Source organism: Artemia sp. Qi Xiang Cuo, chromosome 1 (genome assembly GCF_049724085.1).
Source record: "Artemia sp. Qi Xiang Cuo chromosome 1, ASM4972408v1, whole genome shotgun sequence".
In the NCBI taxonomy this organism is placed as follows: domain Eukaryota; kingdom Metazoa; phylum Arthropoda; class Branchiopoda; order Anostraca; family Artemiidae; genus Artemia; species Artemia sp. Qi Xiang Cuo.
The window spans coordinates 86,432,357-86,458,167 of record NC_142794.1 but is presented as its reverse complement, the minus strand read 5'-3'; the positions used below and the strand labels follow the sequence as shown (position 1 = coordinate 86,458,167).

The window sequence follows — 25,811 nt, the reverse complement described above, 5'->3', positions numbered from 1 at the left end:
GAAAAACTTATTTTGTGGAAAAAGTTTTTTTAAATTAATACTCTTAAAAAGGGAACCAGAACCTCCTCCGAAGTTCATACGACCACCGCTTCCATAAGAACCTTATATGGTAATAACGGACGAATTGCATAACTTACAGTCCTTGCCCCGGGGGCTGGGGAGGGCTTTTTCAACCCCGGGGGCATAGTTATTTGACCGGTGGACTATTTAGCAAATTGGCTATCACAAAAGTTTGATCGGATACATTAGGGGAAAAGAGGGTTTAGAGGGGCTAAATGCCCCCTGATCACTTTTCACCCTTAAATATGGCATTTGAACTTCTGATTTCCTATTGAATGAGCCCCCTCCGAAGTTTGTGCTACCACCCCTTCCAAATAATGTGCCTCTGGGAAAAAAGGATTAAACGTCGAAGCCTCATGGCTCTTTGCTATAGACAACACTATAGCGTTGCCTCTGATAACTACTACTACTAACAACTCACTTCGGCACCAAACCGCCTGAGGTCAACACAGCTTCGCACGCTCCCCATCTATCCCAATCTACTCGAAGCCTTCCTCTTTAGATTTTCAAAGGAAGTTCAGATTTCCCTTAAATCTTTCCTTACAGCATCCTCCCACCCCAACTGGGAACGACCTCTTTTCGTTTGGTCCTAGACTGTTGGCCGAAAAGGACAATCTTTGGCATTCTGTCATCCTTCATCCGAAGAACTTGCCCTAGCTATCTCAACTTTTCTCTCATTATATCCCTAGAAAGTTGAGTTGAACCACAACACTTTTCGTACAGCCTACTGTTTGAGATACGGTCAGTATATCAAACAGTTTGAGATACGATCAGTATATCAAACAGTTTGAGATACGGTCAGACGGATATAATAAAATATTCGTCCGCATATTTCGCAGTTACCGTAAGATAATACTTATCTGAGACTCAACAAACATTGAAACGTTTAATGTAATAATAAACATAGTGAGGATTTACCGGGACTTTGGTCCTTCTATGGTTTGGCATAGGTAACTGCTGGTTCGATCCTGAAGGGGAGCGGGGCTTAAACCCAGCAAAATATTTTTTTATGCCGTATTTTTTTGGGGGGGGGGACTGCAGTAATATTTGACCTCCCGCGTGTAACAAACTCGAGCCAAAGTAGAACATATTCTACTTCTAATTCCTAAATTCCTTCTAATTCCTCTGCTTCTTATAGACCATAGAGATCTTTTGTTGCTGATTTGATTTTTATATATTTGGGTATGAATTAGCTTTATTTATTTTTTTTTTTCAGACTGTCGATTCAAAGTATGTCCTGAGAACACTTATGCTGCCCATGAAAATTTTATGAAAGCTGCCCAGCGAAACTCTGCAAGTACCGGCAACTCTGTGAATGCAGAGTTTATGACAAATCTGCATGTAAGTTTTTCATTCTTCTGTATTCCAAGCACTTGCCCTAATGTATAAAAAAAGTTGTTTAACAATCGTATGACCTGCATATTAAATAATTCAATTTACTTCTGAAGCATCGTCTGGCATGTTTCTTTGGTCTAATCTCTTCAGAGTTTTTTTCAACTAAAACCAAGAAAGGTTTCAACTAATCAACTCTTGGATAAGCTTCCTACTAGTCGTTTACTCTCGCATGATTCTTTGAGAGACTTAGTTGAGTGAAACAAAACTTGTTAAAATTTTCTTTGCGAAAAACGAAAGACATATGTTTCATGCTATATTTGATATATTTTATCTTTTTTGTTTTTTAAAATGAACAATATTGTTCATTTTAAAACATGATATATTTGATCTTTTTTGGTTTTTAGTATGAACAATATTGGCTGAAACGCCATAAAAGAAAAGAAAAGTGGCTGAATAAAAACAATTGAAATTTAAGTGCAGTGACTTATTTAATCAACCGTGTGAACGTCAATTAATAAACATTGTCATGGCTCTGCCTGAAGATTGTTCCTTGAGAAGGAGGTGGACGATAAAAGGAATTTCTCTTTATTTGTTGTTTGTTTTTGGTTTTGGCTTCTATGGAATAAGAATAGACATCTATTTTGTGTATATCTGTCAAATCTTATATTCATTAATGTTGAAAAAAAGTTAAATTTAAAGCGTATTATTTAGTATCTAGGAGTCCTAGAAGACCTAACTTTCCGCTGACTGGGCTTCGTTATGTTTAGTATAAATTCTGAAAAAAATAATATAAAAATTCGTTGTGTTTCATTAAAATATTGCTATTGGTACTAATTTGTTTTGCTAAAGTGCAAGCCCAAACACTTCAGGGTTGAATCAAATAGTCATGGTCAAAATTATCATCATTGTCATTGACAATTTCACTGACAATTCTATTTTCATTGACGAGCACTAATATAAAAATGCAAAAATAGACGTCCTCTGAATTACTGAAGCAGAGAAATACCATAATAAAATATAACAAAGCCCATTTGACTATTTTTCGGACTTTGAAAAGTAATTCTAGCTTCTTCTTGTGTTTTGCTTTGATTCTGAATGCAGACAAGTAGATTTTTGTATAGCCCGCTGCTTTGTTTTCAGAGTCAAATGGTAGAATTGGCTTAGTAGAGTAGAGTGGCTCCCGCGTATTACGTTTTCTCCTGGTCAGTTCTCTGGAAGAGGTGGTTGAAGAAACCTGGTTGGAGGGAAGGGGGGCTTATTTGCTTTGAAATTGAAAGTCTTAGACTCCTTTTTAAGGGTTGTAAATGATTGGAGGGCAACGAACATCCTCTCGCGCTAATTTTAATCCCTCAGGTACCACCGTGCCCCCTTTACTCTGTTTTTCTTCTAAGATTTGCGGATAATATTTTTCCAGCATACTGGAAAGGTCCAGTAAACATCCCTCTGGAGGTGACACGACCTCTGTAGCCCCAGAGGCAAGGACGGGGGGGGGGTTCGTATCATCTTCATAGGCATATTAATTGGATATTTAGATTACTGAAAAGTAAGTATTTTTTTAACGAACAGATTTTGCTTTTAATGAATAAAAGAATCTACTTCGAAGAAAAATGAAAATTCCTACTTTTTTTATTAATTTGCCTGAAATAAACACGTGAAAGTGTTTTTTGCGATTTTGTTTCATTGAAATAGAGGTTCTGAAGAGATGTTATGTGTTCTTTGTGCCATAAGATAAAAATAGGATAGAAGTTGCTCTTTATAATGATATATCCAATGAAAAATGACCACTACATTAAAGTCAACTCTCTAAAATTTTAAAACTAAGCGTGTTCAAGACTGATCGACTAATTCAGCAAAAAAATTGTAACCCGCGCTCCTCCCATAAACTCCCCCCCCCCCACCTTTAATGAAGCTTCTGAAGTCTTGCTTGTGCTTCTTATTTTTGAGACGCTCCTCTTTTGATTGCGTTCTTCGTTAGTAAAACTCTTTAAACTAAAATTTTCAACCTTTTTTGTCTAAGAAATGTTCAATTATTTGTTCATCAAGAAATTAATAAATCAAATAAAAAAAACGAGTTTGTTCAACTGAAAGTAAGGAACAACATTAAAACTTAAAAAGAACATAAATTATTATATATATGAGGGGGTTCACCCCCTTGTCAATACCCCGCTCTTTACGCTAAATTTTGAATTTTTTTACAATGCTTTAAGAATGACCCCTGAATCACACAGGCCGTTTAATTAGAATAGATACAGAAGTAAAAAAAAAATTTAGCGTAAAGAGCGAGAGATTGACTAGGGGGCGAACCCCTTCGTACACGCAATAATTGCTGTTTGTTTTAAGTTTTAATGTTGCTTCTTACTTTCAGTTGAAAAAACTTGTTTTTTCACTTAATTTCTGATCTTTTAAAATAATGCTGGGGAATCTGGCGCCCCCTTCATAGAAATGTTCCTATTCCCATGATAACATCCTCCATGGAAAGATCCTCCTTCGTAACCCCATCGTTCCCCCTCCCCACCAGAAAAAATCCCTCCTGAAAACGTCTATATACATCCCAATAACAAAACTATATGTAAACAATGGGCAAAGATCATAACTTGCAGCCCTTTCCCCGGATCTGGGGATTAAATCATCCTCAAAGACATAGTTGTTAATTTTTGAATATGTTGAAAAAAATGGCTTTCTCGAATTTTTGTTTGGGTGACTTTGGTACAAACAAGTGTGGGTGGGAGCATAGTTGCCCACCATTTTTCTTTTTCACTAAAAACGACACTAGAAATTTTAATTTCCGTCTGAACAAGCCTTTTTGCGATGTTCTAGGACCACTGAAAAAAACAAACAAAAAACAAATAAACACGTTCATAATGTTTATTATGGCAAAAAAAAATGCAAAATTACAAATTTTTTCAGATACGAGCTTTAATAATCTTAAGTAGGGTTTTCTGATACTTTAGGGGGAGTTTCCCCCCTTTTTTTCGAAAATAAGGTAAATTTTTTCAGGCTCGTAACTTCTGATGGGTAAAACTAAACTTTATGAAAATTATATATTGGAAATGAGCATAAAAATCCCACTCTTTTGATGTATCTATTAGTATAAAAATTCTGTTTTTTAGAGTTTCGGTTACTATTGAGCCGGGTCGCTCCTTCCTAACAATTAAATAAAAAAAACAAGTTTTTTAAACTGAAAGTAAGGAGCGACATTAAAAAGAACAGAAATTATTCCTTATATGAAAGGGGCTGTCTCCTCCTCAACGCCCCGCTCTTTACTCTAAAGTTTTTTATTGTATTAAAAAGTAGAGTTTTGAGAAAGAGTAAAACTTTAGTGCAAAGAGCGTGTCGTTGAGGAGGGGACAGCCCCTTTCATATACGGAATGATTTCTGTTCGTTTTAAGTTTTAATGTCGCTCCTTACTTTCAGTTTAAAAACTTGTTTTTTTTATTTAATTTCTGATCATTTTTTAGTTAATGCAGCTTTTATTTGCATAAAAATTTTACTTTTCTTTTGCTAAATGGATGTCTTTACAAATTAACTTACGTAACTAACTTCTATATTCGTATATTTTTCTTCTGGCAAAAAATACAAAGTTGCAGATTTTTGCATATATGAGCTTGAAACCTATGTAATAGGGTTTTCTGATACGCTGAATCTGACGGTGTGATTTTCATTACAATTCTTTCACTTGTAGGGGATGTTTCCCCCTCTTTAAAAAATCGAGTAAATTTTCTCAGGCTCGTAGCCTTTGATGAGTAATACTAAACTTAATAAAATTTATATATTTAGGATCAGCATTATAAACACATTCTTTTGATACATTTATTGACATCAAAATTTCGTTTTTAAAAGTTTCGATTACTATTGAGCCGTATCACTTGTTTTTTATTGTTTTTTTTTTTATTACGTATATGTTATTACTTATATGAAGGGGTTTTCCCCTTAGTCAATACCACGCTCTTTACGTTAAAAGTTAAAAAAACTTTTGATTCACAAACCCCTGAATCACAAAGGCCGTTTAATTAGAATAGATAGCTCTTTTGAAAGCACTAAAAAAAACTGTAGCGTAAAGAGCGAGGTATTGACTTGGGGGAGAACCCCCTCACATACGTTATAGTTTCTGTTCGTTTTAGGTTCTAATATTCCTTCTTAGATTTCAGTTGAAAAAACTTGTTTTTTTTATTTAACCTTCTTAAATAATCGTTTCTTAAATAATGCTTGGAAATCCGGCGCCCCCTTTATAGACATGTCCCTTACCCCAAAGAAACATCCTCCACGGAAATATTCTCCAGAGTAATCCCTCCTCTAGCCCCCCCCCCTCCAGAAAAAATCCTTCCTGAAAATGGTTGTATACTTCCCAATAACCAATAAATAATGCTGGCAAGTCCGGCGCCCCCTTCATGGCAATTTCCCTTCCCCCATGAAAACTTTTTTCATGGAAAGATCCTTCCATATAGCCCCCGACCCTCTCCTTCCCCCACCTACCAGAAAAATCTCCTCTGAAAAAGTCTGTATACTTCCCAATAACCAATACTATATGTTAACATTGAGTAAAGTTCATAACTTTCAGCCCTCCCCTGGGGACTTTGGGGGATCAAGTCATCCTAAAAGACATTTTTATCATATTTTCGACCATGCTGAACAAAATGGCTATCTCAAAATTTTGATCGGGTGACTTTGGGAAAAAAATGAGCGTGGGAGGGGGCCTAGTTGTCCTCCATGTTTTTTGGTCACTTAAAAAGGGCACTAGAACTTTTAATTTCCGTTCCAATGAGCCCTCCCACGATATTCTAGGACCACTGGGTCGATACGATCACCCCTGGGTAAAAAAAAAAAAAAAAAAAAAAAAAAAAAAAAAAAAAACGCAACCGTGATCTTTATTATGGCAAAAAATGCAAAATTAACAATTTTTTTTGATAGGGGCTTTAAACCTCTACAGTAGGGTTCTCTGATACGCTGAATATGATGGTGTGATTTTCATTAAGGTTCTATAACTTTTAGGGGGTCTTTCCCCCTTTTTTCGAAAATCAGCCACATTTTCTCAGGTGCGTAACTTTTGATGGGTAGCACTAAACTTAATGAAAGTTATATATTTGAAATCAGCATTGAAATATGATTCCTTTGATATATCTATTGGTATCAAAAACCCGTTTTCTAGAGTTTCGGTTACCATTGAGCCGGGTCGCTCCTTACTTACAGTTCGTTACCACGAACTGTTTGATTCGTTACCACGAAATGTTTGATAAAATTAACATAAGATTCTGACGATTTTCTTTCTTAGACTTTCTTAAGACTTCGATTAGACTTTATGGCCAAGCAGCGCCTGTTCCTGAATTGTTGTCGATTGTCCTGTGACATTTAAAATGGGAAAAAAATTTATTTCCGCTAGTACAATGTTATAATTCTGAAGTATGAGCTTAATTGTGTCATTTAGTATTTTAACTTTTGTGATTTTAATGTTGAATTGCCTGAACAGATTAGTTACTTTTTTTTTATTGAAAAAAAGGATATGGTTTTATTTGGATTAAAAACTCATCGTAGCCGCGTGAGGCTTACACAACTGAACACGATTCTTTTCCGCCCCACTGTGTTCCAACCGTCACATCTTACTACTACTGTGAGAACTAAGGCTAAGATTATGAAGGTGCAAATTTCAGGGAATGCTCAGGGAGAAGTTGGAAAGAATCAAAACACCTTGTGGCAATTAGGTTGTCAAAACTGCATATCAGTAATATCTTAGAAACTGCTGTTATTACTACTACTGCTGCTACTACTACTATTATTGCTGCTACTGCTACTGAATCTAGGATTACTACTACGGGTTCTACTACTCTTACTACTCGTACTACTAATACTACTGCTTCTACCACAGCTGATACTAACGCTAAGGATGTGAAGGCAAATTTTTATGGAATGTTGAAACAGAGTTGAACAAATCACTCTTTGTGCATACAGGTTTTCAAAAGGACTTATCAGCAATGCCTCAGGAGCTGTTTACGGTTTCAAGTTGAAACTTTCAGCTTGTATGGGGGGGGGGGTTAAAAAGGTGTTAGGTACGTACTGCTACTAATGCTAATAATTCTACTACAACTGTAGCTACTGCTTAAGCTAAGGGTATTAAGGAGAAGCTTTATGGAAATGTTTACGGGAATGCTGAACTAAATCAAACACATTAAGCATGTAGATTGTCAAAAGGATTTACCAGCAACACCTCATATTATTGAGTTAAAACTTCAAGGGTATGTTGAGCCGAATTTTGAACTAACCAAAAGGCACTATGGGCATATTACTAATCTAGATCAATATCTTGAGGGGAATGTTAAACTATCCAAAAGACGCTATGCGCATGTTATCACTAATAGTTCTGTTACTACTGCTACGGCTCCTACTTATACTGAGGTTAAGTTTATTAAGGTGAAACTTTCAGGAAAGATGTTGAACTAAATCAAAACACTGTCTGCATTCAGGTGGCCAAAAGGATGTATGAGTAATTTCTCGGGAAGAGCTTAGAGCATTAAGCTGAAACTTTCAGGACGTTTTGTTACAGATGCTGGACTAACCAAAAAACACTTGATGCGTGCTGTTTCTACTAATACTGCTGTTACTTTTTCTGCTACTATTACTAAGACTGCTACTACTGGGGCTAATGGTAAGAAGAAGAAACTTTCAGAGAATGTTTAAGAAGATGTTGGACTAAATCAAAACATACTCTGTGCATGCAGGTTGTCAAAAACAAAATATGTTTTAGATGTTTTTTTCTGTTCCATTTGTTGTTGTTTTTTTCAGTGATCCTGGTTATGATGGTAATTCAAAATTTTGTTTCGTCGATATTACGAGAAATAGGAACACGCAGCTCGAAATAAGGATTGTTTTCAGTAAAATACAAATCATTTTCTGGTCTTTCAAGGCACGGGGAGCATCAGCCCTACTTCTCTTAGTTTATGGTCGTTTCGAGCTCGTCTCGGTTATTTGTTGTAATTTCTGTTCGTTTTGGGTTTCATTTATTTATTGATGATGATTCGTAGTAGTTTTGCGCATGGAAAATCATTTAGCATTTTTCCGCTCTATTTTTTAATGTAGCTCTTTACTTTTCTTTGAAAAACTTATTTTGTGAAAAACCTTTTATAAACTAAATATTACTCTCATATTAAAATTTCTCATATTCTAATGTCAAAGTGAAATAATTGTTTTTTTTTTAATGCAGTTCCCCCACTCTTGAACAAGCTTCAAGTTAGTTGGTATTCTTACATCCGTTCTCTCCCGCAGCTCGGCATAAAACGTTTATCTCATTGGGATCATCTTTCTGATGAGCCGTATTCGATAGCCCATGAGCCCATACAATCATTTACTTATTTGATTCTTCCGTATAGTATGCAAACTTATTCTAATTAACAAGAAAATTCTCTTGTACAGGGTGCAAAACTATTTTTATATTAGCTAAGATAAAATAGTAAAGGATCCGGCACTAAACTAGGGTTAATACCGACACTATAGTCCAGAACGCAGTGCTGATCACCGTTTCATTAAAAAAATTCTAATTACTGTTTTTGCTATTTAAATGTGGTTTTAACTATTTTGTTACTATTCATTTATCATTTTTTTATTGTTCAACTATTATTGATATCATTTAAAAAATTATTATTTAAATTATTATTAATTTATTATTTAAATTACTATTTTACTATTTAAATGTGGTTTTAACTATTTTACAATGTGTTCCGATTATTCTTACTGTCCCAAGAACCTATATAAAATAATATATGTTTAATATGTGATTATAATGTTGATAAATGTTATGTGCGTTCTGAGACCACACAAAGGAACAAAAAGCTTTACAATCATTGGCCCGGACATGGTACTTTTGAATAGAAAAAAAGACGCATTGTCTTGAATAAAAATATTGCTGCAGGTAGTGCAATCTTGGATATCTCAAAAAAGCTGATGTTGGAATTCTACTACAATGTGGCTAGGGTACAGTGGCCTGAAAAGGGGCAAGTAGAGGTCTGATACGGTGACACGGATTCTCTACTGCTCAAAGTAAAAACACCAAATCTAATTGATGATTTGGCGCACGGTTAAATTATCAGCTCACGGTTGGACTACACAATTTGGTGTGGTGGTATTTACCCTGAGCTTGTGAAACGTCGGGCGCCAAATCAGTTTTTTTTTTTTAAATCTGAAACCGCAAGCGACTTGATTTCCCGTGGTATGTTTGTAGGTCCGAAGGTATACTTTATACAGACATACGACGAGGAAATCAAGAAACGTTGCAAAGGAGTACCCACGCGCTATGTGGACAAGAATTTCGACATGAACATTTATAGGAATTGTATTGTTGAAAATGCAATTCCACGAGCCAAATTGTTGACAATTCGTTCATTGAACTACAGGAACTTTACTGTAAATGTAAAAAAAATAGCCATGAGTACCATTTCCGACAAGGTCTATGTTTGTCAAGATGGTGTGACCACCCTCCCCCTTGGTCACTATTTAACTTCAGACCGGATCGAATGTATTGCCCATCGGGAAAGTCTCGGTTTAAATAAAGTCCTGTAAATTATTTCTAAAAACCTTTTGGGGGGGGGGGGCCTCGCGACCTTTGGGGGGGGCCTCGCGGCCCGGGGGGGGGGGCGCCAGCGCGGGGGGCGCACCGTCACCAAAGTTATCTTTTTTTGGACTTAGAGCAGATTTTTTTTTTCAAGTGCTCTCTCTCTAATTTAATGTTTTTTTTCTCTGTAAACAAAAAAAAGTGTTTTTTCTCTGTGCCCATGTAAATTTTGTATTTTTTTATTATAAATAAATTTAAAAAAGTGTATTTTTTTTCAATGTATTGTTACTTTTTTATGTGCATATAATAAAAGCAAAAATATGATTCTTTATTCGTCTTTGTCTTATCATGGTCAACGGTCAATGGAAAGTTCTAAAGCCTCTTTTTGTTCTTCTAAATAAGTTTTAATTTTTCTACATATAAAGTGTGCACACGAGGACCATAGTATGTGATAGTTTCAACACTTACATATTTTTAAAAGGAGCCTGAATAAAAATATAAGTGATAAAATGTAATAAATGTAATAAAATGTGATAAAATGTAATAAAAATTGATAATAGTATAAACGATCTAAGAATGTAAAATGTGCACGCGAAGACCACGGTCAATTTTGAGACTTGCACATTTCCGAGAGGAGTCTTGATAAACATGTAATTGATATAAAGTGATAAAATGATTAAAATGTAAATGATAAAATGTAATTGGTGTAAAAAGTGATAATAATATAATTAATGTAAGCTTGCAAAGTGTGCACGCGAGGACCACGGTATGTGACAACTCTAAGACTTGTACTTTTTTGAGAGGAGCCTGACTAATAAGTAATTGATGTAAAGTGATAAAATGATAAAAATATAAATGATGAAATGTAATTGGTGTAAAAAGTGATAATAATATAATTGATGTAAGCTTGCAAAGTGTGCACGCGAGGACCACGGTATGTGACAACTCTAAGACTTGTACTTTTTTGAGAGGAGCCTGACTAATAAGTAATTGATGTAAAGTGATAAAATGATAAAAATATAAGTGATGAAATGTAATTGGTGTAAAAAGTGATAATAATATAATTAATGTAAGAATGCAAAGTATGCACGCGAGGACCACGGTATGCGATCAATTTTGAGACTTGCACATTTCCGAGAGGAGCCTTGATAAACATGTAATTGATACAAAGTCATAAAATGATTAAAATGTAAATGATAAAATGTAATTGGTGTAAAAAGTGATAATAATATAATTAATTTAAGAATGCAAAGTGCGCACCCGAGGACCATGATATGTGAAAATACTAAGACTCGTATATTTTAGAAAGAAGCCTGAATAAAATGTATGTTATATAATGCAAAGTATTAAGTGAAAATGAAAAAGAATAAATCAAAGAGAAAAAAGGATGAAAGAAAAGGCTTTAGAATCTATATGCTTTAGATGTTTTTGGTCGCAAAAATTTACAAATTATTTTCTTTTCATTTTTTTCTATTTTACTCATTTCGTTTTTCGATGTGTCTGAAAGTAGGTATCATTGTAGGTGCAACTTCTTGTGTCCGACAGCGACATTGAGCACTACAAGCAAATCAAAAAGGATTTAGATGAATTGCGGCTTCTTGTGGAAAAGTCCGAGCTTTGGGTCTACAAAAGAAAGAACATTGCCAATCGAGGTGACAACAATAACAATAATAATAACAACATGGAAGACAATAAAAGCTCAAAATCCTCCGTGCGTAGAGTTACGAGGAAATTGACGAGAGACGATCGATCTGGATCAGCCATTGATTTGGATATTGGCCCTCCTGTAGATAAAGCCCAACACGACAATTATAAAGCCATTCAACAGGTAAGTACGTTGTACCTAGTCAGGACTGTATCCAGGACTATTTTTCGGGGGGGGGGGGGGGGGTACTAACAATAATAAAAGAAGCAGAAAAAATTTGTTCATATTCTTTTTTTTAACGACCGAGTCAATTCAAATTAGAATGATAAAAGAATGGGTTTGAAAACCTTTCACAATCTTGCCCCTCACTGTAAATCTCGGGAGGTAAGGGAGGTAATTGTACCTTGCTGGAAAGGGTAATAAATGTAAAAATTTTAAGTTCTGGATAAAACTTTGTCGGCAAGACCGATATGTTTCTAGTCACTTTATGCTTCCTTTTATTTGGTAATGTGTCGCTTCCAAAGGGTTTAATTTTGGAGGTAAAATAGAGTGACTTTCTCTCTATTGCTACAAAATACATTGTCTGTTTTGTTATGTTTTCTGTATATATAAATGTCAATATAGGTGTTGAGTTTCTCTCAAGTGGCATCAGTTAATTTTTACTTTGTTTTTATTTGTGTCTTTATATATTTTCCATATTTTTCATTTATTAAATTTGAAATATAAATAAATTAAATTTAATTCCCACAATATAATTTTTTGCCCCCCCCCCCCCATTGAGATTTTAGCTTGCTATAGTTAGGAGTCTAAAGCTAGAAGGGATCCATATTGTCGTTTTTCTATATTTTCACATTAAATTACGCTAAGTTGGTCTTAACAGACATGTATGTTTTTTTTTTTTTTTTTTTTTTTTTTAGGGTGAATGTTGATCAAAATAGTGATAAAATGATATTCTTGTATGTAAATCAAAAGAACTTTAAAAATTTCAAACACTTAGGATGGGGGGGGGGGGTAAAGCCTTTCTCTCTTCCCCCTTCCATTGTACAGGCATGATGCAGAATAACAGAAAACCCGTCAGTATTTCTAAATTGGTTTTAGAATGAATTTATGGTTAGTCGTTTAATCCGACTCACACCTAAATCTTTAATAAGAAATTTACAAATTTGCAAATGCCTAGTCGTGTGATAGTAAACAATCGAAAAGTAGCTGACCTAAATTATTTTCTAATTCATGTCTTAATTTTGAGTTAAGATTTTGGTCTGATGTGAAGTTAAAACTTTTTTTTAAGTTGTATTCTGGGTGTTGCATGATTTGAATGTACTCATAATTTAATTTGGAACAGATCAAATAGAATAAGTGAAACTAATGCCATAATTTCTTTAGTTGTAAATTATTATTCCTAATGCTTGCCTTAAAATATTGGTTCTGTTATCCGATTCGTCGAAAAAGAAAGTCCTAAAACTGTTTATATTTTTATTATCTCAGACGCAAATTTTATTCTAGATATTAATGCGCATGATCAAACTATGTACTCGGGATTTATCTGGTGGCGAAACCAAGCCAAAGAAGCATGGGCAAATACTACTCCGAAACATGGGTGTTCATATGGTTGTTTTGGACTTTCTACGCATCCCTTACGATACGGAAGACGACTCCAGAATGAATGAACTGATGAAGTTAGCTCATTTGTTTCTCCAGAGTTTTTGTCGTTGGAATAATGCCAATCAAAATCTGCTTCATAAACATTTGGATCTGTTTCTCACTCCTGGTGTAAGTTTATCTGTTCCTTAGAAATAAAAATGATAATCTAAGGAAGTAATCTGATAGTTTACCTTAAATTGCACTTCCCGGCGAGATAAGGAGGTAGAGAGCTTCTCTAGACATCTTGCTAAGGGCGTGACTATGTTAGGCTTAGATGGCGTCCTAGTTTAGCCTTTGGCATCAACTTTTAGCCAACCCATTTTAGCCTCAAATCAGTAATTAGTTTTATTTTTGACTGGGTGGTCAGATGGACGGAACTGACTAGAGTCCAACTGTCTGGACAGAATGCTTTTTTTTTTAATAAATATAATAGTGAATCTACATCTGCGGAAACTATGTCTTATATAAATAGAAACTATATAAATGTATCTTTATTTATATAACTGTATCTAAATGTTGATTCGTATGTTCTTCTATATGTCTGTTCTTTCTTTTTGACATTGAAAATTTCAAGAAATCAATGTTAAATTCTCTCTCTCTCTCTCTCTCTCTCTCTCTCTCTCTCTCTCTCTCTCTCTTCTCTCTCTCTCTCTCTCTCTCTCTCTCTCTCTCTCTCTCTCTCTCTCTCTCTCTCTCTCTCTCTCTCTCTCTCTCTCTCTCTCTCTCTCTCTCTCTCTCTCTCTCTCTCTCTCTCTCTCTCTCTCTCTCTCTCTCTCTCTCTCTCTCTCTCTCTCTCTCTCTCTCTCTCTCTCTCTCTCTCTCTCTCTCTCTCTCTCTCTCTCTCTCTCTCTCTCTCTCTCTCTCTCTCTCTCTCTCTCTCTCTCTCTCTCTCTCTCTCTCTCTCTCTCTCTCTCTCTCTCTCTCTCTCTCTCTCTCTCTCTCTCTCTCTCTCTCTCTCTCTCTCTCTCTCTCTCTCTCTCTCTCTCTCTCTCTCTCTCTCTCTCTCTCTCTCTCTCTCTCTCTCTCTCTCTCTCTCTCTCTCTCTCTCTCTCTCTCTCTCTCTCTCTCTCTCTCTCTCTCTCTCTCTCTCTCTCTCTCTCTCTCTCTCTCTCTCTCTCTCTCTCTCTCTCTCTCTCTCTCTCTCTCTCTCTCTCTCTCTCTCTCTCTCTCTCTCTCTCTCTCTCTCTCTCTCTCTCTCTCTCTCTCTCTCTCTCTCTCTCTCTCTCTCTCTCTCTCTCTCTCTCTCTATCTCTCTCTCTCTCTCTCTCTCTCTCTCTCTCTCTCTCTCTCTCTCTCTCTCTCTCTCTCTCTCTCTCTCTCTATGTCTCTATCTATGTCTCTCTCGCTCTATCTTTCTCTCTCTCTTTAATGATGATTAGGAAAGTGTGTCTAATTCAGTTCAAATCTGCGTTTTGAGAATAAGTTCAAGATACAAACTGAGTTATTTTTGCAGTTGCTAGAAGCAGAGACTATGTGTGCCATTTTTGAAGACAACGAAGTTCTTTGTAGTGAAGTAAGCGAGGAGGTTATTCAGCATTTTATCTACTGTATAAAAAGTCAGATGAAGCACACCTCTTACCTCAGGTTTCTTCAGTTAGTTGTTACGCCAACCAATCAAGTCCTCGGGCGTTGCCAAGACCTTATAATGTCTAAGGTATTGTTTTCTGCTTTTCTTTATTTCTACTTCTCTTTATTTTTGTCCGCTGTATTTTTATTATATCTGTTTTTTTTTATTTATATCTTCTGTGTTTAAAAGTCATATTAAGCATACCTCAGACCTCAAATTTCTTCTTTTAATTATTACGCCAACCAATTAAGTCCTTAGGGGTTGCCTGGACCTTACAATGTCGGAGTTATTATTTTCTGCTTTGCTTTTTTGTTTTATATTTATTTAATTCTTCTTACTTTTTATTAAATGTGGTTTCACACTTAGCAGTCAAATTTTGATTTGGATTTAAACATCTGTTCTGAATCCAATATCAAATGACTATTTAGTAAATTTCAAATTGCAAGCAGCAAAAAAAAGAAAGAGAGAAAGAAAATAAAGAAATATTTTTCCTGGGTACGGCAAGGCCGTACCCAGGATTTTTTTTTGGGAGGGGTTACTCAAAGATTTTTTGTTTCGGGGGGGGGGGGTACACAAAAAAAAAAAATAAAAAAAAACTTTAAACCTCCAAATTTGGGACAATATTTGGGGGCGCCCTCCCACCCAGAGTCTCGGGCAAGTGACCCAAAAATTTGGAAAATTTGTGAAAAATTGAAATTTTCTCAGAATGTGGGGCTCAGCTTAGGCAACAAATGGGTACTATTTGGAAGATAAAGATGGTTTTCAACAATTGTGTGCCTGCTATTTTAAGCAAATTAGTAGTCCTATGTCAACTTTAAGTTCTTGGTCAACCTTCTTAAGACCATAGATGGGCGTGCCTTGTTTGCCTCTCATTCCAGGCAATCTTAGGGTCCTCTGTCAATTTTAAATTCTTTGTCAACATGCCTAAAAGTCTAGGCAGGCATGCCTTTCCAAAAACTAAGCTGACAAGTATGTGTCCAATAAGAGAGTCATACTTTCTCCCGCCATTTAACGGTGCTGCAGCCATTTAAACATTTGCCTCTCAATTACTTGGACTATCTGTCTTGGCTTGTCTCCTTCGACAATTAGCCATGTCTTGATGCAACCTACTGCAAAATACTTGATAACTTCAATTCAAATTTATCTTAAGACAAATATTGTCCTAAGATTGCCACATTTTTTAGCGACTGAGACATATCTATATGTGTGTGTGTGTGTGTGTGTGTGTGTGTGTGTGTGTGTGTGTGTGTGTGTGTGTGTGTGTGTGTGTGTGTGTGTGTGTGTGTGTGTGTGTGTGTGTGTGTGTGTGTGTGTGTGTGTGTGTGTGTGTGTGTGTGTGTGTGTGTGTGTGTGTGTGTGTGTGTGTGTGTGTGTGTGTGTGTGTGTGTGTGTGTGTGTGTGTGTGTGTGTGTGTGTGTGTGTGTGTGTGTGTGTGTGTGTGTGTGTGTGTGTGTGTGTGTGTGTGTGTGTGTGTGTGTGTGTGTGTGTGTGTGTGTGTGTGTGTGTGTGTGTGTGTGTGTGTGTGTGTGTGTGTGTGTGTGTGTGTGTGTGTGTGTGTGTGTGTGTGTGTGTGTGTGTGTGTGTGTGTGTGTGTGTGTGTGTGTGTGTGTGTGTGTGTGTGTGTGTGTGTGTGTGTGTGTGTGTGTGTGTGTGTGTGTGTGTGTGTGTGTGTGTGTGTGTGTGTGTGTGTGTGTGTGTGTGTGTGTGTGTGTGTGTGTGTGTGTGTGTGTGTGTGTGTGTGTGTGTGTGTGTGTGTGTGTGTGTGTGTGTGTGTGTGTGTGTGTGTGTGTGTGTGTGTGTGTGTGTGTGTGTGTGTGTGTGTGTGTGTGTGTGTGTGTGTGTGTGTGTGTGTGTGTGTGTGTGTGTGTGTGTGTGTGTGTGTGTGTGTGTGTGTGTGTGTGTGTGTGTGTGTGTGTGTGTGTGTGTGTGTGTGTGTGTGTGTGTGTGTGTGTGTGTGTGTGTGTGTGTGTGTGTGTGTGTGTGTGTGTGTGTGTGTGTGTGTGTGTGTGTGTGTGTGTGTGTGTGTGTGTGTGTGTGTGTGTGTGTGTGTGTGTGTGTGTGTGTGTGTGTGTGTGTGTGTGTGTGTGTGTGTGTGTGTGTGTGTGTGTGTGTGTGTGTGTGTGTGTGTGTGTGTGTGTGTGTGTGTGTGTGTGTGTGTGTGTGTGTGTGTGTGTGTGTGTGTGTGTGTGTGTGTGTGTGTGTGTGTGTGTGTGTGTGTGTGTGTGTGTGTGTGTGTGTGTGTGTGTGTGTGTGTGTGTGTGTGTGTGTGTGTGTGTGTGTGTGTGTGTGTGTGTGTGTGTGTGTGTGTGTGTGTGTGTGTGTGTGTGTGTGTGTGTGTGTGTGTGTGTGTGTGTGTGTGTGTGTGTGTGTGTGTGTGTGTGTGTGTGTGTGTGTGTGTGTGTGTGTGTGTGTGTGTGTGTGTGTGTGTGTGTGTGTGTGTGTGTGTGTGTGTGTGTGTGTGTGTGTGTGTGTGTGTGTGTGTGTGTGTGTGTGTGTGTGTGTGTGTGTGTGTGTGTGTGTGTGTGTGTGTGTGTGTGTGTGTGTGTGTGTGTGTGTGTGTGTGTGTGTGTGTGTGTGTGTGTGTGTGTGTGTGTGTGTGTGTGTGTGTGTGTGTGTGTGTGTGTGTGTGTGTGTGTGTGTGTGTGTGTTTGTGGTGAGTGTGTGTCTTTTTTTGTGTAGGTCTGTTTGTTTCTGTGTGTGTTTGTGTGTGTGTGTGTGTCTGTGTGTGTGTGTCTGTGTGTATGTCTGTGTTTGTATATGTGTATGTGTGTGTGTGTATGTGTGTGTATGTGTATAAATAGTGTAAACTGACATTCGTTTTACCCCTATTGCTCAAATGAGTTCATTAAATCTTTTTTGTCCAAACTATTTACACCAGCTTGTTTTTTTCTAACCATTCCGTATTCATTTTAGTTATGTAGTGCAGATGATGTCCTTGTTTTTTATTCGGACCTATTTGAAATGATGCAATCAGAAAGAGATAGAACAGATGATGCTAGTCCGCTAAGGTAAATATATCCTATTTAATGCTAATTTGCCCTTCTTCGCTTTGATTAGTCTTAAAAATTCTTTACGTACATTAATACTAACTTTTGTTTAGCACAGGATTAGATTTATTAGTGATCGGAATTTGGGGCTGGGGTAGTTTAATGTCTAAGAAACAAACAAAAATAACAACTGACTTTTTATGCCTGAATCTGCAATTTCTGCTTATTTTTTCGTTCTTTTACCTTCAGCTTATAACAAAAAAAAAAAATTATAAACTAGTAACTAATGCTAAAAAAATTCTAAATGAAAAAACTTTTTCGAAAAGGATTTTGATTTATTTTTTTCAAAAAAATTATTTTCGGGGTTTGTGAGGGTGTGGTGAGATTAAGCGCAATGGATAATAGGAATGCGTCTGAAAATGAATATGAAGGAGGTTTTTTTTTTTTTTTTTTTTTTTTTTTTTTTTTTTTTTTTTTTAGTGAGATGTGTGATTTTGACCCAAGAGAAACTTTCAAAGTCTAGATTTTTACAATTTTAACAACAATATTCTGTTTTCCTCTCAATCAAATTGCATATTTGTTGTTCACTCACCTTAACTCTCTTCAGGAAGCAAATTATTGTTTTGTAAATGATTTGAGTATGTTCCAAATTTAAAAAGAATAATAATAACCACAGTTAGTCCCTCGAGTATACAAGGGTCCAGTTGTTGGCCCAAGTTCCTCCATCCCATCCTTAGTTCAGAGAATCATTTTTGATTAGTGTAAAATTGGTAAATATCATTAAAATCACAAATGATAGGGATGTAAGACAGTAACTGAGACTAATTTCAATTGTAACGTTATGACCCTGCACTAATAATGCAATTGAAATGATTTATGTACAGTTGCGTCAACTCACGAAAAATTGGGAGAGAGGACAAAATGTATTTTTCAGAATTTAGGTGAGGGGAATTTTTATTATTATCATTATTTTTATCGATGAAAATATAGAAAAGGAACGTTTTTCAATTATAATTTCAGAAAAGCCATTTTTCAATGAAAGTTTAAAAAAAGGCATTTTTCGAAACCTAGGGGATGAAGCTAAAAAAATGGAGTGGATACGCCTCCCCCTCCATCACCTCCACGTCATTGATTATACAAAAAAATGAATGAGCTGTTGCAACTGAAACGCTCATGGAGGTCAGGAAGGTGTTATCTTTTAGACTACCATTTTAGCATGATATTTTTTAACCTCTGAAATGTCTTGTTTTCCTTACGGGAAGCATGACGTCATCTGGTGACGTTTTTTCTGAAAATATTTTATTCTGAATCGTGTTTTGACATCCAAATGAGCAATTACCTTGTTATTAGTACGGTTTTGTGCCAGGAATTTTCTTTACTGTAAATCCAGTTTTATTTAATTTAACTGAGGTGGATACTTTGAAAATTTTTGTCACAAGTCAACTGTTCAGTGGATTAAATTCAGGGATAAGACTGGTGCCAGATCTTATTCCTGTAATTTTCCTTTTATTTAATCTTTATTAGTAATTTTTATCTCTTAAGGCTTGAGCATTTTCGCGGCTGAATGAAATAAATAAATAAAAAAAAATACCCAGAAGGAGAAAAGACTGGCGTTTGCCGGTTCTTGGTTAGATCTTATTTTTTAAAATTATTTCTCATTTAGTGTACGTTCTGAAAATTTGAACCACTTACGATTCGATTGGCTTAGCTGCCAACTCCATCAAATTCATAAATTTCCGGAGAGAAAATTGTGAATAGCTTTTGGTATATTTTACCAGAGGCGAATCACAAGTTAGAATTTAAAGAATTTAGAATGTCGGAAATTAAAATCAAATATCCCAATAGAACGTAAGAAATACTAAGTAGATTATTTATTTATTCTTTTAATCTTTTTGTTGAAGTTGGAAATTTTCTCGTAAACTTAATTTCCAAATCATAAAAATATTTTGTCTTTTTATCGAAGCTTTCACAAACTAATTGCAAGTTATAATTTAGGTTGAAAATAAAAAATCAAATATCCCAGTAGAGCTTAATGGATTTATTTATTTTCTTTTGATTTTTTTTTTGAAGTTAAAATTTTATATTAAATTTATTTTACAAATAATGTATAAATAATTTAAAAGTTTTATTCTCACTCTTTAAGATTTCACAAAATAATTTCAAGTTAGAGTTCATTGAAAGGTGGTTTTATTTAATTTACAATGGCTAAAGTTAGTTTTTTTCTCATTTTAAGGTCTTAAGTATTTTTTAGGTGATATTGTTATGGACATTCAAAGTAAAGACTATAATACCCTAATCACAAGTCTCTGAATCACAAACTAAATTAAATAGAGTTCTTTGACTTCCTTCTGAACTGCTCCCTTTAAGTGTGGTGAATATCATTTTGATGGCGGGGCGGTTTGATGGATTCAGATGTGATTTATCTTAAAAAATGTTACTAGCTAATGGATATCCTGAGCAAAGTAAAACTCTATCAAGAACAAATTGAAAATCTCTAAAATCACAAACAAAATCAAATGGGGTTCTTCGATTTGCTTCTGAACTGCTCATTTTAAGTTAAGCGATATCATGTTGAGGGCAGGGCGGTTTAAACAATTTAGATGGGATTTGTCTTATAAATGCTATTAATAAAGAGATTTTCTAAACAAAGTTTAAACTTTATCAAAAACAAATCAAAAGTCCTAAAATCCCAAGCAAAAATAAATGGAGTTTTTTGATTTGCTTTTGAACTGCTCATTTTAAGTCGGTTGGTATCGTTTTGACGGTCGGATGATTTGATTAACTTAAGTTGAATTTTTCTTAATGATCTTAGTAAATATAGGATTTCCTAAGCAAATTTAAAACTACCAAAAATAAATATTTAAAATCACAAACAAAAGTTTCATAAGAGTTCTTCGGTTTGAGTCTGAACTGTTCCTTAGTGAACTTTGGGGATGTCATTCTAATAATGAATGTAAAAAAATGGGTAAAGAATAGCGCATTGAACTTATAGGCCCTACTTGCGGTGCTGATTTCCCGTTTCAAGACCCTTCAGCCAGGATGTGTGATGGGGGATTTAAGGCCAGCCAGCCGTTGCTTTTGTACACTCTTCCTGTTTACCTTCCCCAGATTTCTGTATGTACCCAGTTAGAGTTGTGTCGACTCTGGCTAAGCCTACAGAGTCACGCCAGTGATTCGCGTTCTAAACCTAATAGCCAGTGACACCAGGACTCGAACTCATGTTCCCACGGAAACACGATTTTAAGTCTAGCGTGCTAACCACTCAGCTAGGATGCCTCATTTAATGCTGAAGCGATTTTATTAATTGGAATGGAATTTATCTTAATAGTCATACTAATGTTTTAGGTATCATATTGAGCTGATTAGACTGCTTGGATATTGCACAATCGGTAAAAATTTAGTTACCGAACTGAAAGCTCAAAGCATGCTGCCCTTTGAAGATTTGATCGATATTGTCTGCAATCCATTTTGTGTGCCAGAGGTGCGTTCTTTTAACAGCCTATTTTAGCATTTTTATCAAAGATTACGTAAATCACACTCTTTGCATTTTTTTAATAACATAAATGCTATAAAGACTTATATTATAAAGAGCGATTTTTACAGTTTTAGACGTAAAATTTATTTTTTACGTAAATTATTACATAATTGTATTACTTAATTTTATTACGTATTACGTAATTATTAATTTTACGTAATATTACGTATTATTAATTTTACGTAATTTTATTTCGTAAATTTTACGTAAATTACGTAAATTATTTTAGACGTAAAATTTATTGTTCCAACTGCATCATTGAGTGCTTTTAGTAGTCGAAATTCTAATTTAGAACTAAAAATTAAAAATAAAAGACTTGGTCGGTAGTGTCTGCCACCCATTTCGTGTACCAGAGTTGGCTAACACTAATTTCACATGAACCTAGAAGAACTAAAGAGGTTCTTATAGCTGCTTTTATTTTATTTATTTACTGCAATAGTTACTTATTTTGTAGTTTCTTTTAGGTAATTTATTTTGTAGCTACTAATTGGGTTAAAATTATCTCCTCTTGGTTATATACGCAAATATGCGATTGACATACGAAACTACATCACAGGCATGATGCATAGTCAATTATCTAAGAAATAATAAGTACACAAACGGAATAATCAATCTTAATGATTTGATAATTATCAAATAATGGGATAATGTAAATATAATGTTATGTAATTGCAGTAAATTGTAATGAATAATTGTAATCAGTTGTGATCAATGTAATTATAATTACAGTAACTGAACAAATAACTATACTTTTTTAGGTACATCTAGTATTACTGGTTTAAAATTGGATTTTGTCGGGTTTTCATTAGCTATAATTGTAATTATTTTGGATTTAGAGTCATTATTGAAATTAGTTGAAAAAGGAACGACAAGTACAGGAAGAAAGCGGATTTTTGAAAACCTGCTGTCGAAACTCTGTATCTTCATCTAATCGGCCGGTTTCGAAATAAAAAATATCTACTTTGCTATTTTCTTGAAAACTTGGAAAATCCAGGTACTAGGCTTTGGCAGAGGGCAGCCAAATCATGTGTAATTACAAGCAGATTTTGGTTAAAGAAATCCAGAAATTGTCATTTCATTTGCAGTTTGATTGAGAAAAAATAGTTCCAACCCATATAGCTCAAATTGCAGATCTTCCATATTAAATTTAAAAAGAAAGTTTTTCAAATAAAAGAAAAAGAGTGACACTAATAGGCTTGTGAGTGTGCCGAAAGTTGGACTCACTGGTTTATTCTGCTTATTAAAGCTGATGAGAACAACTCTGTATTTGGTTCTCAAGGCTTATAGAAGACTGAATTGTAGAAAAACGCTTTATGGTTTCTTTTACCGAAATTTTCTTCGAGCCTGCCAAAAATCTGCCCATTTTCTACCCACTCTGATTTTCGAAAAAGAGAAATAGAAACACGGGCTGTAGGATTGGTGTACCAATTAGCACTACTATGCCAATTATTATGACAAATAATACTGCTATTAATATGTAACAAAGTTTTGCTAGCTACATACGAACAGAAATTAACTAAAAAAAAGCTAAGAGTAGTAACTGAATTGGGTTTTAAATAAAGTTGGAAAAATTCAAGATGCAACATTTTAATAGCTGATATTCTGCTTGGGTAATAGTCTACTTGGCAGTTTTTGTGCAAACGAATTGCTCAACTCAACCGACTTTAGTGCCCCCATTTTAATATATAGAACAAATAAAAACAGAATAGTTGAAATAAATAGTTAAAATAAAATAAAAAACAATAGTTAAAATAAACAGTAAAGAAAAAAAAACAGGTTACATTAGTTAATATAAAAAATAAAAAAATAAAAATTAAACGATAAAAAAAATCGGAATAAAAAATTTCGCTTATTAACTACTACTACTACTAACAAATCACTGCAGCGCCAAACCACCTAAGACCAACAAAGCTACGCACGCTTCTCCATCCCAATCTATTCATAGCCGGCCTCTTTACATCTTCCAAAAAAGTTCCAGTTTCCTTTAAATCTTTCCTTACGGCATGCTCCTACCCTATTCTTGGACGATTCACTTTTTGTTTGGCCCTATATGTTTGGCCAACAAGGGGGATATTTGGCCATCTGTTATCCTTCATGCGCAGAAAGTGTTACTTCACGTATTATAACCCAAGCGGGGTTGAGTCACATTTTTCGTACAGCTTACTGTTTGTAATACGATCAGTGTGACGGGTACCCAAACAAACCGTAGACAATTTCTCTGGAAAGCCTCTAGCAAATCCTCCCCCGTCTTTCGGTGCGCACATGCTTCAGAACCGTACTAGAACACTGTCATTGTAGTTTCTAATATTCAAATTTAAGTCACACTTCTCAACACGTCTTCTCAAATCTACACGAAGTGCTTAAGTCAGTTTAGAACAGAAGAGAAAGAAGTCCCTGGGACCTCCAGAATGAATAAAGGCTTTGAGCAATCCCGGGGTCATCTAGGTCACAGTATGGTTTTCCACACTTGGCAACGCTCTTCTATCAACAAGAGTCAAAATATCCCACAAGCAATATCAAGTCTATTATATATTCATGCCTACAAATATTATGCTTATTATGTATTCGTGCCTATAGATATTATGCTACTATAGGGAGGCAACCCATAATAGATAACTTAGCTGTGGGGAATTTTTCAGCCCCCCCCCCAAAAAAAAAAAAAAATCAACCAAAACAAACAAAACCAGGAGAATTATTCGTCAATCAGAATCCAGTGCAAACACTGTGTCGCTTACTAGGCTATAATTTCCCCAATGGGTGCCACTCCTCAACGTTACACTGGAATACTGTTTGCAATCACGGTTTTGGTCAGACAAACTCGTGAAAGTCTACCCTTACTCCACTATGAGGCCACACAAGCAGGATTTTCTTTGAATAAGGACGGAGGAAGGATCTTATGACAGAATGGAGACCCAAACCCATCTCACAGCACCGCAACAGCTTCAACTTTTTATACCCAGCCTAACCTCGTTTTCATTGGGGTGTTTTTCCGTGTTCTTCCTATTAACACGGATGACAAAAAAGCTTTATTTAGTTCTCAAAACGACCTGGAGACCGACCCGTAGAAAAAATGTCTACCGATTTGTTTTACCGATATTTACTTCACTTTTACCGAAAATCTGCCAATTTTAAGCAACCTTAGCCTAATTTTTCGACAATTTAAACGCCCGATTGACATAACATTGAATTGAGATTTGAATTGAATAGAGTATATATCGTATAAATAAAATTGTGAAGTCGTCTATATTAAATTTCTTCCAAGTTAGTATATAGAGCATTCTTATTTGTCCGTTTTGGTAGTGAAAAATGAAATCATGCTTGTACAAAAAGTGACATTTGAGAGACTTGCTATCATTTGTTTTCTATTGATTTTTTTTTAAATTGGTGCTCTACCAGGAGAAACCCTTATTCTGACCCAGAAAGCCCAATTCTACCTGGGGACTTTGAATGTGCGAACTTTGGCAAAGACTGGGAAACTAGAGCTAATTGTCAAAGAGCTTGAGAGGTAAAGATGGGACGTTATTGGCCTCTTGGAAACTCACTTAGCTGGTTCAGGAGAACAACGATGCGGTGACATCATAATTTCGTATTCTGGTATATCTGATGGCAAACTTCGACAAGGTGTTGGCTTTCTCCTGACACGCTAAGCGAAGGGCGCACTCATAGCCACAAAGTTAGTCTCAGAGCGCCTTATGATGATTCGGCTGTGATCGAAACTACAAAACATCACCGTCATCCAAGTGTACGCCCCTGACTCCTCAAGACCTGATGAAGAAATTGACACCTTCTATCAACAACTTCAGTCTCTAACTGATGAAGTCCCAAAGAAAGATCTCCTCGTAGTAATTGTGACTTCAATGCTATCGCCGGAGAAGCTGCACAACCTGACAGTGATGTCTTAGGCAGATTAGGTCTTGGGAGGCGAAACGTACGTGGGGAAGGTCTACTTGAGTTCTGCAGGAATAATGATCTCTTTGCTACGAACTCAATGTTCAAACATAGAAAGAGAAGAGAGGCAACTTGGATATCACCAGATGGAAAGACGACAAATCTGATCGATTATGTCCTCATCTCAAAACGGTGGAAGTTATCTGTCACAAATACCACCGCCTTGCCTGGACGAGATTTCAATTCGGATCATGTCCTTGTAATGAGCACATTGGCAAAACTCCCACTCAAAACCCTTCCTGTAAAGAAAAATAAGATCCCAAGTTTCCGTATCGATAAACTGAAAGAACCCATCACACGCACCACTTTCCTGCAGTCACTAGAAGAAAGTATTGGTCCTGTACTTGAGTCACTCCCGTCGACCATAGCCCCTGACATCTTAGATGTCCTATTTGATAAACTTAACAAAACACTCATAGATACAGAAAACTGAATATTAGGCCACACCCAAAAAACAGAGACGTCTTGTACAACCGATGATTTCGTAGATACTTGTCACAAAACGTGACAGGTTTGTAACAAGCAGGACCAAGAAAGTAGGGACATCTATAAGCGGA

At 35.9% G+C, this 25,811-nt stretch overlaps 1 protein-coding gene across 1 annotated transcript; it reads left to right on the top strand.

The window, feature by feature from the left end:
* Nucleotides 1-1,275: 1,275 nt before the first annotated feature.
* Nucleotides 1,276-25,687, top strand: LOC148956862 (inositol 1,4,5-trisphosphate receptor-like). The gene is made up of 8 exons (XM_089092335.1): nucleotides 1,276-1,401; nucleotides 11,454-11,759; nucleotides 13,080-13,346; nucleotides 14,671-14,871; nucleotides 17,698-17,792; nucleotides 21,117-21,252; nucleotides 24,726-24,811; nucleotides 25,126-25,687. The coding sequence occupies exons 1-8, from the start codon at nucleotides 1,330-1,332 to the stop codon at nucleotides 25,685-25,687; spliced, it is 1,725 nt and encodes a 574-aa protein (XP_088948461.1). The 5' UTR covers nucleotides 1,276-1,329.
* The last annotated feature ends 124 nt before the right edge of the window (nucleotides 25,688-25,811 follow it).

Excerpts from the sequence above, each read along its gene's own strand:
- LOC148956862 (XM_089092335.1), top strand. The coding sequence starts at position 1,330 with ATGAAAGCTGCCCAGCGAAACTCTGCAAGTACCGGCAACTCTGTGAAT. Across the intron at positions 1,402-11,453 it reads AGTTTATGACAAATCTGCAT|GTGCAACTTCTTGTGTCCGA; the intron begins GTAAGTTTTTCA and ends GTATCATTGTAG. Across the intron at positions 14,872-17,697 it reads AAGACCTTATAATGTCTAAG|TTATGTAGTGCAGATGATGT; the intron begins GTATTGTTTTCT and ends TATTCATTTTAG.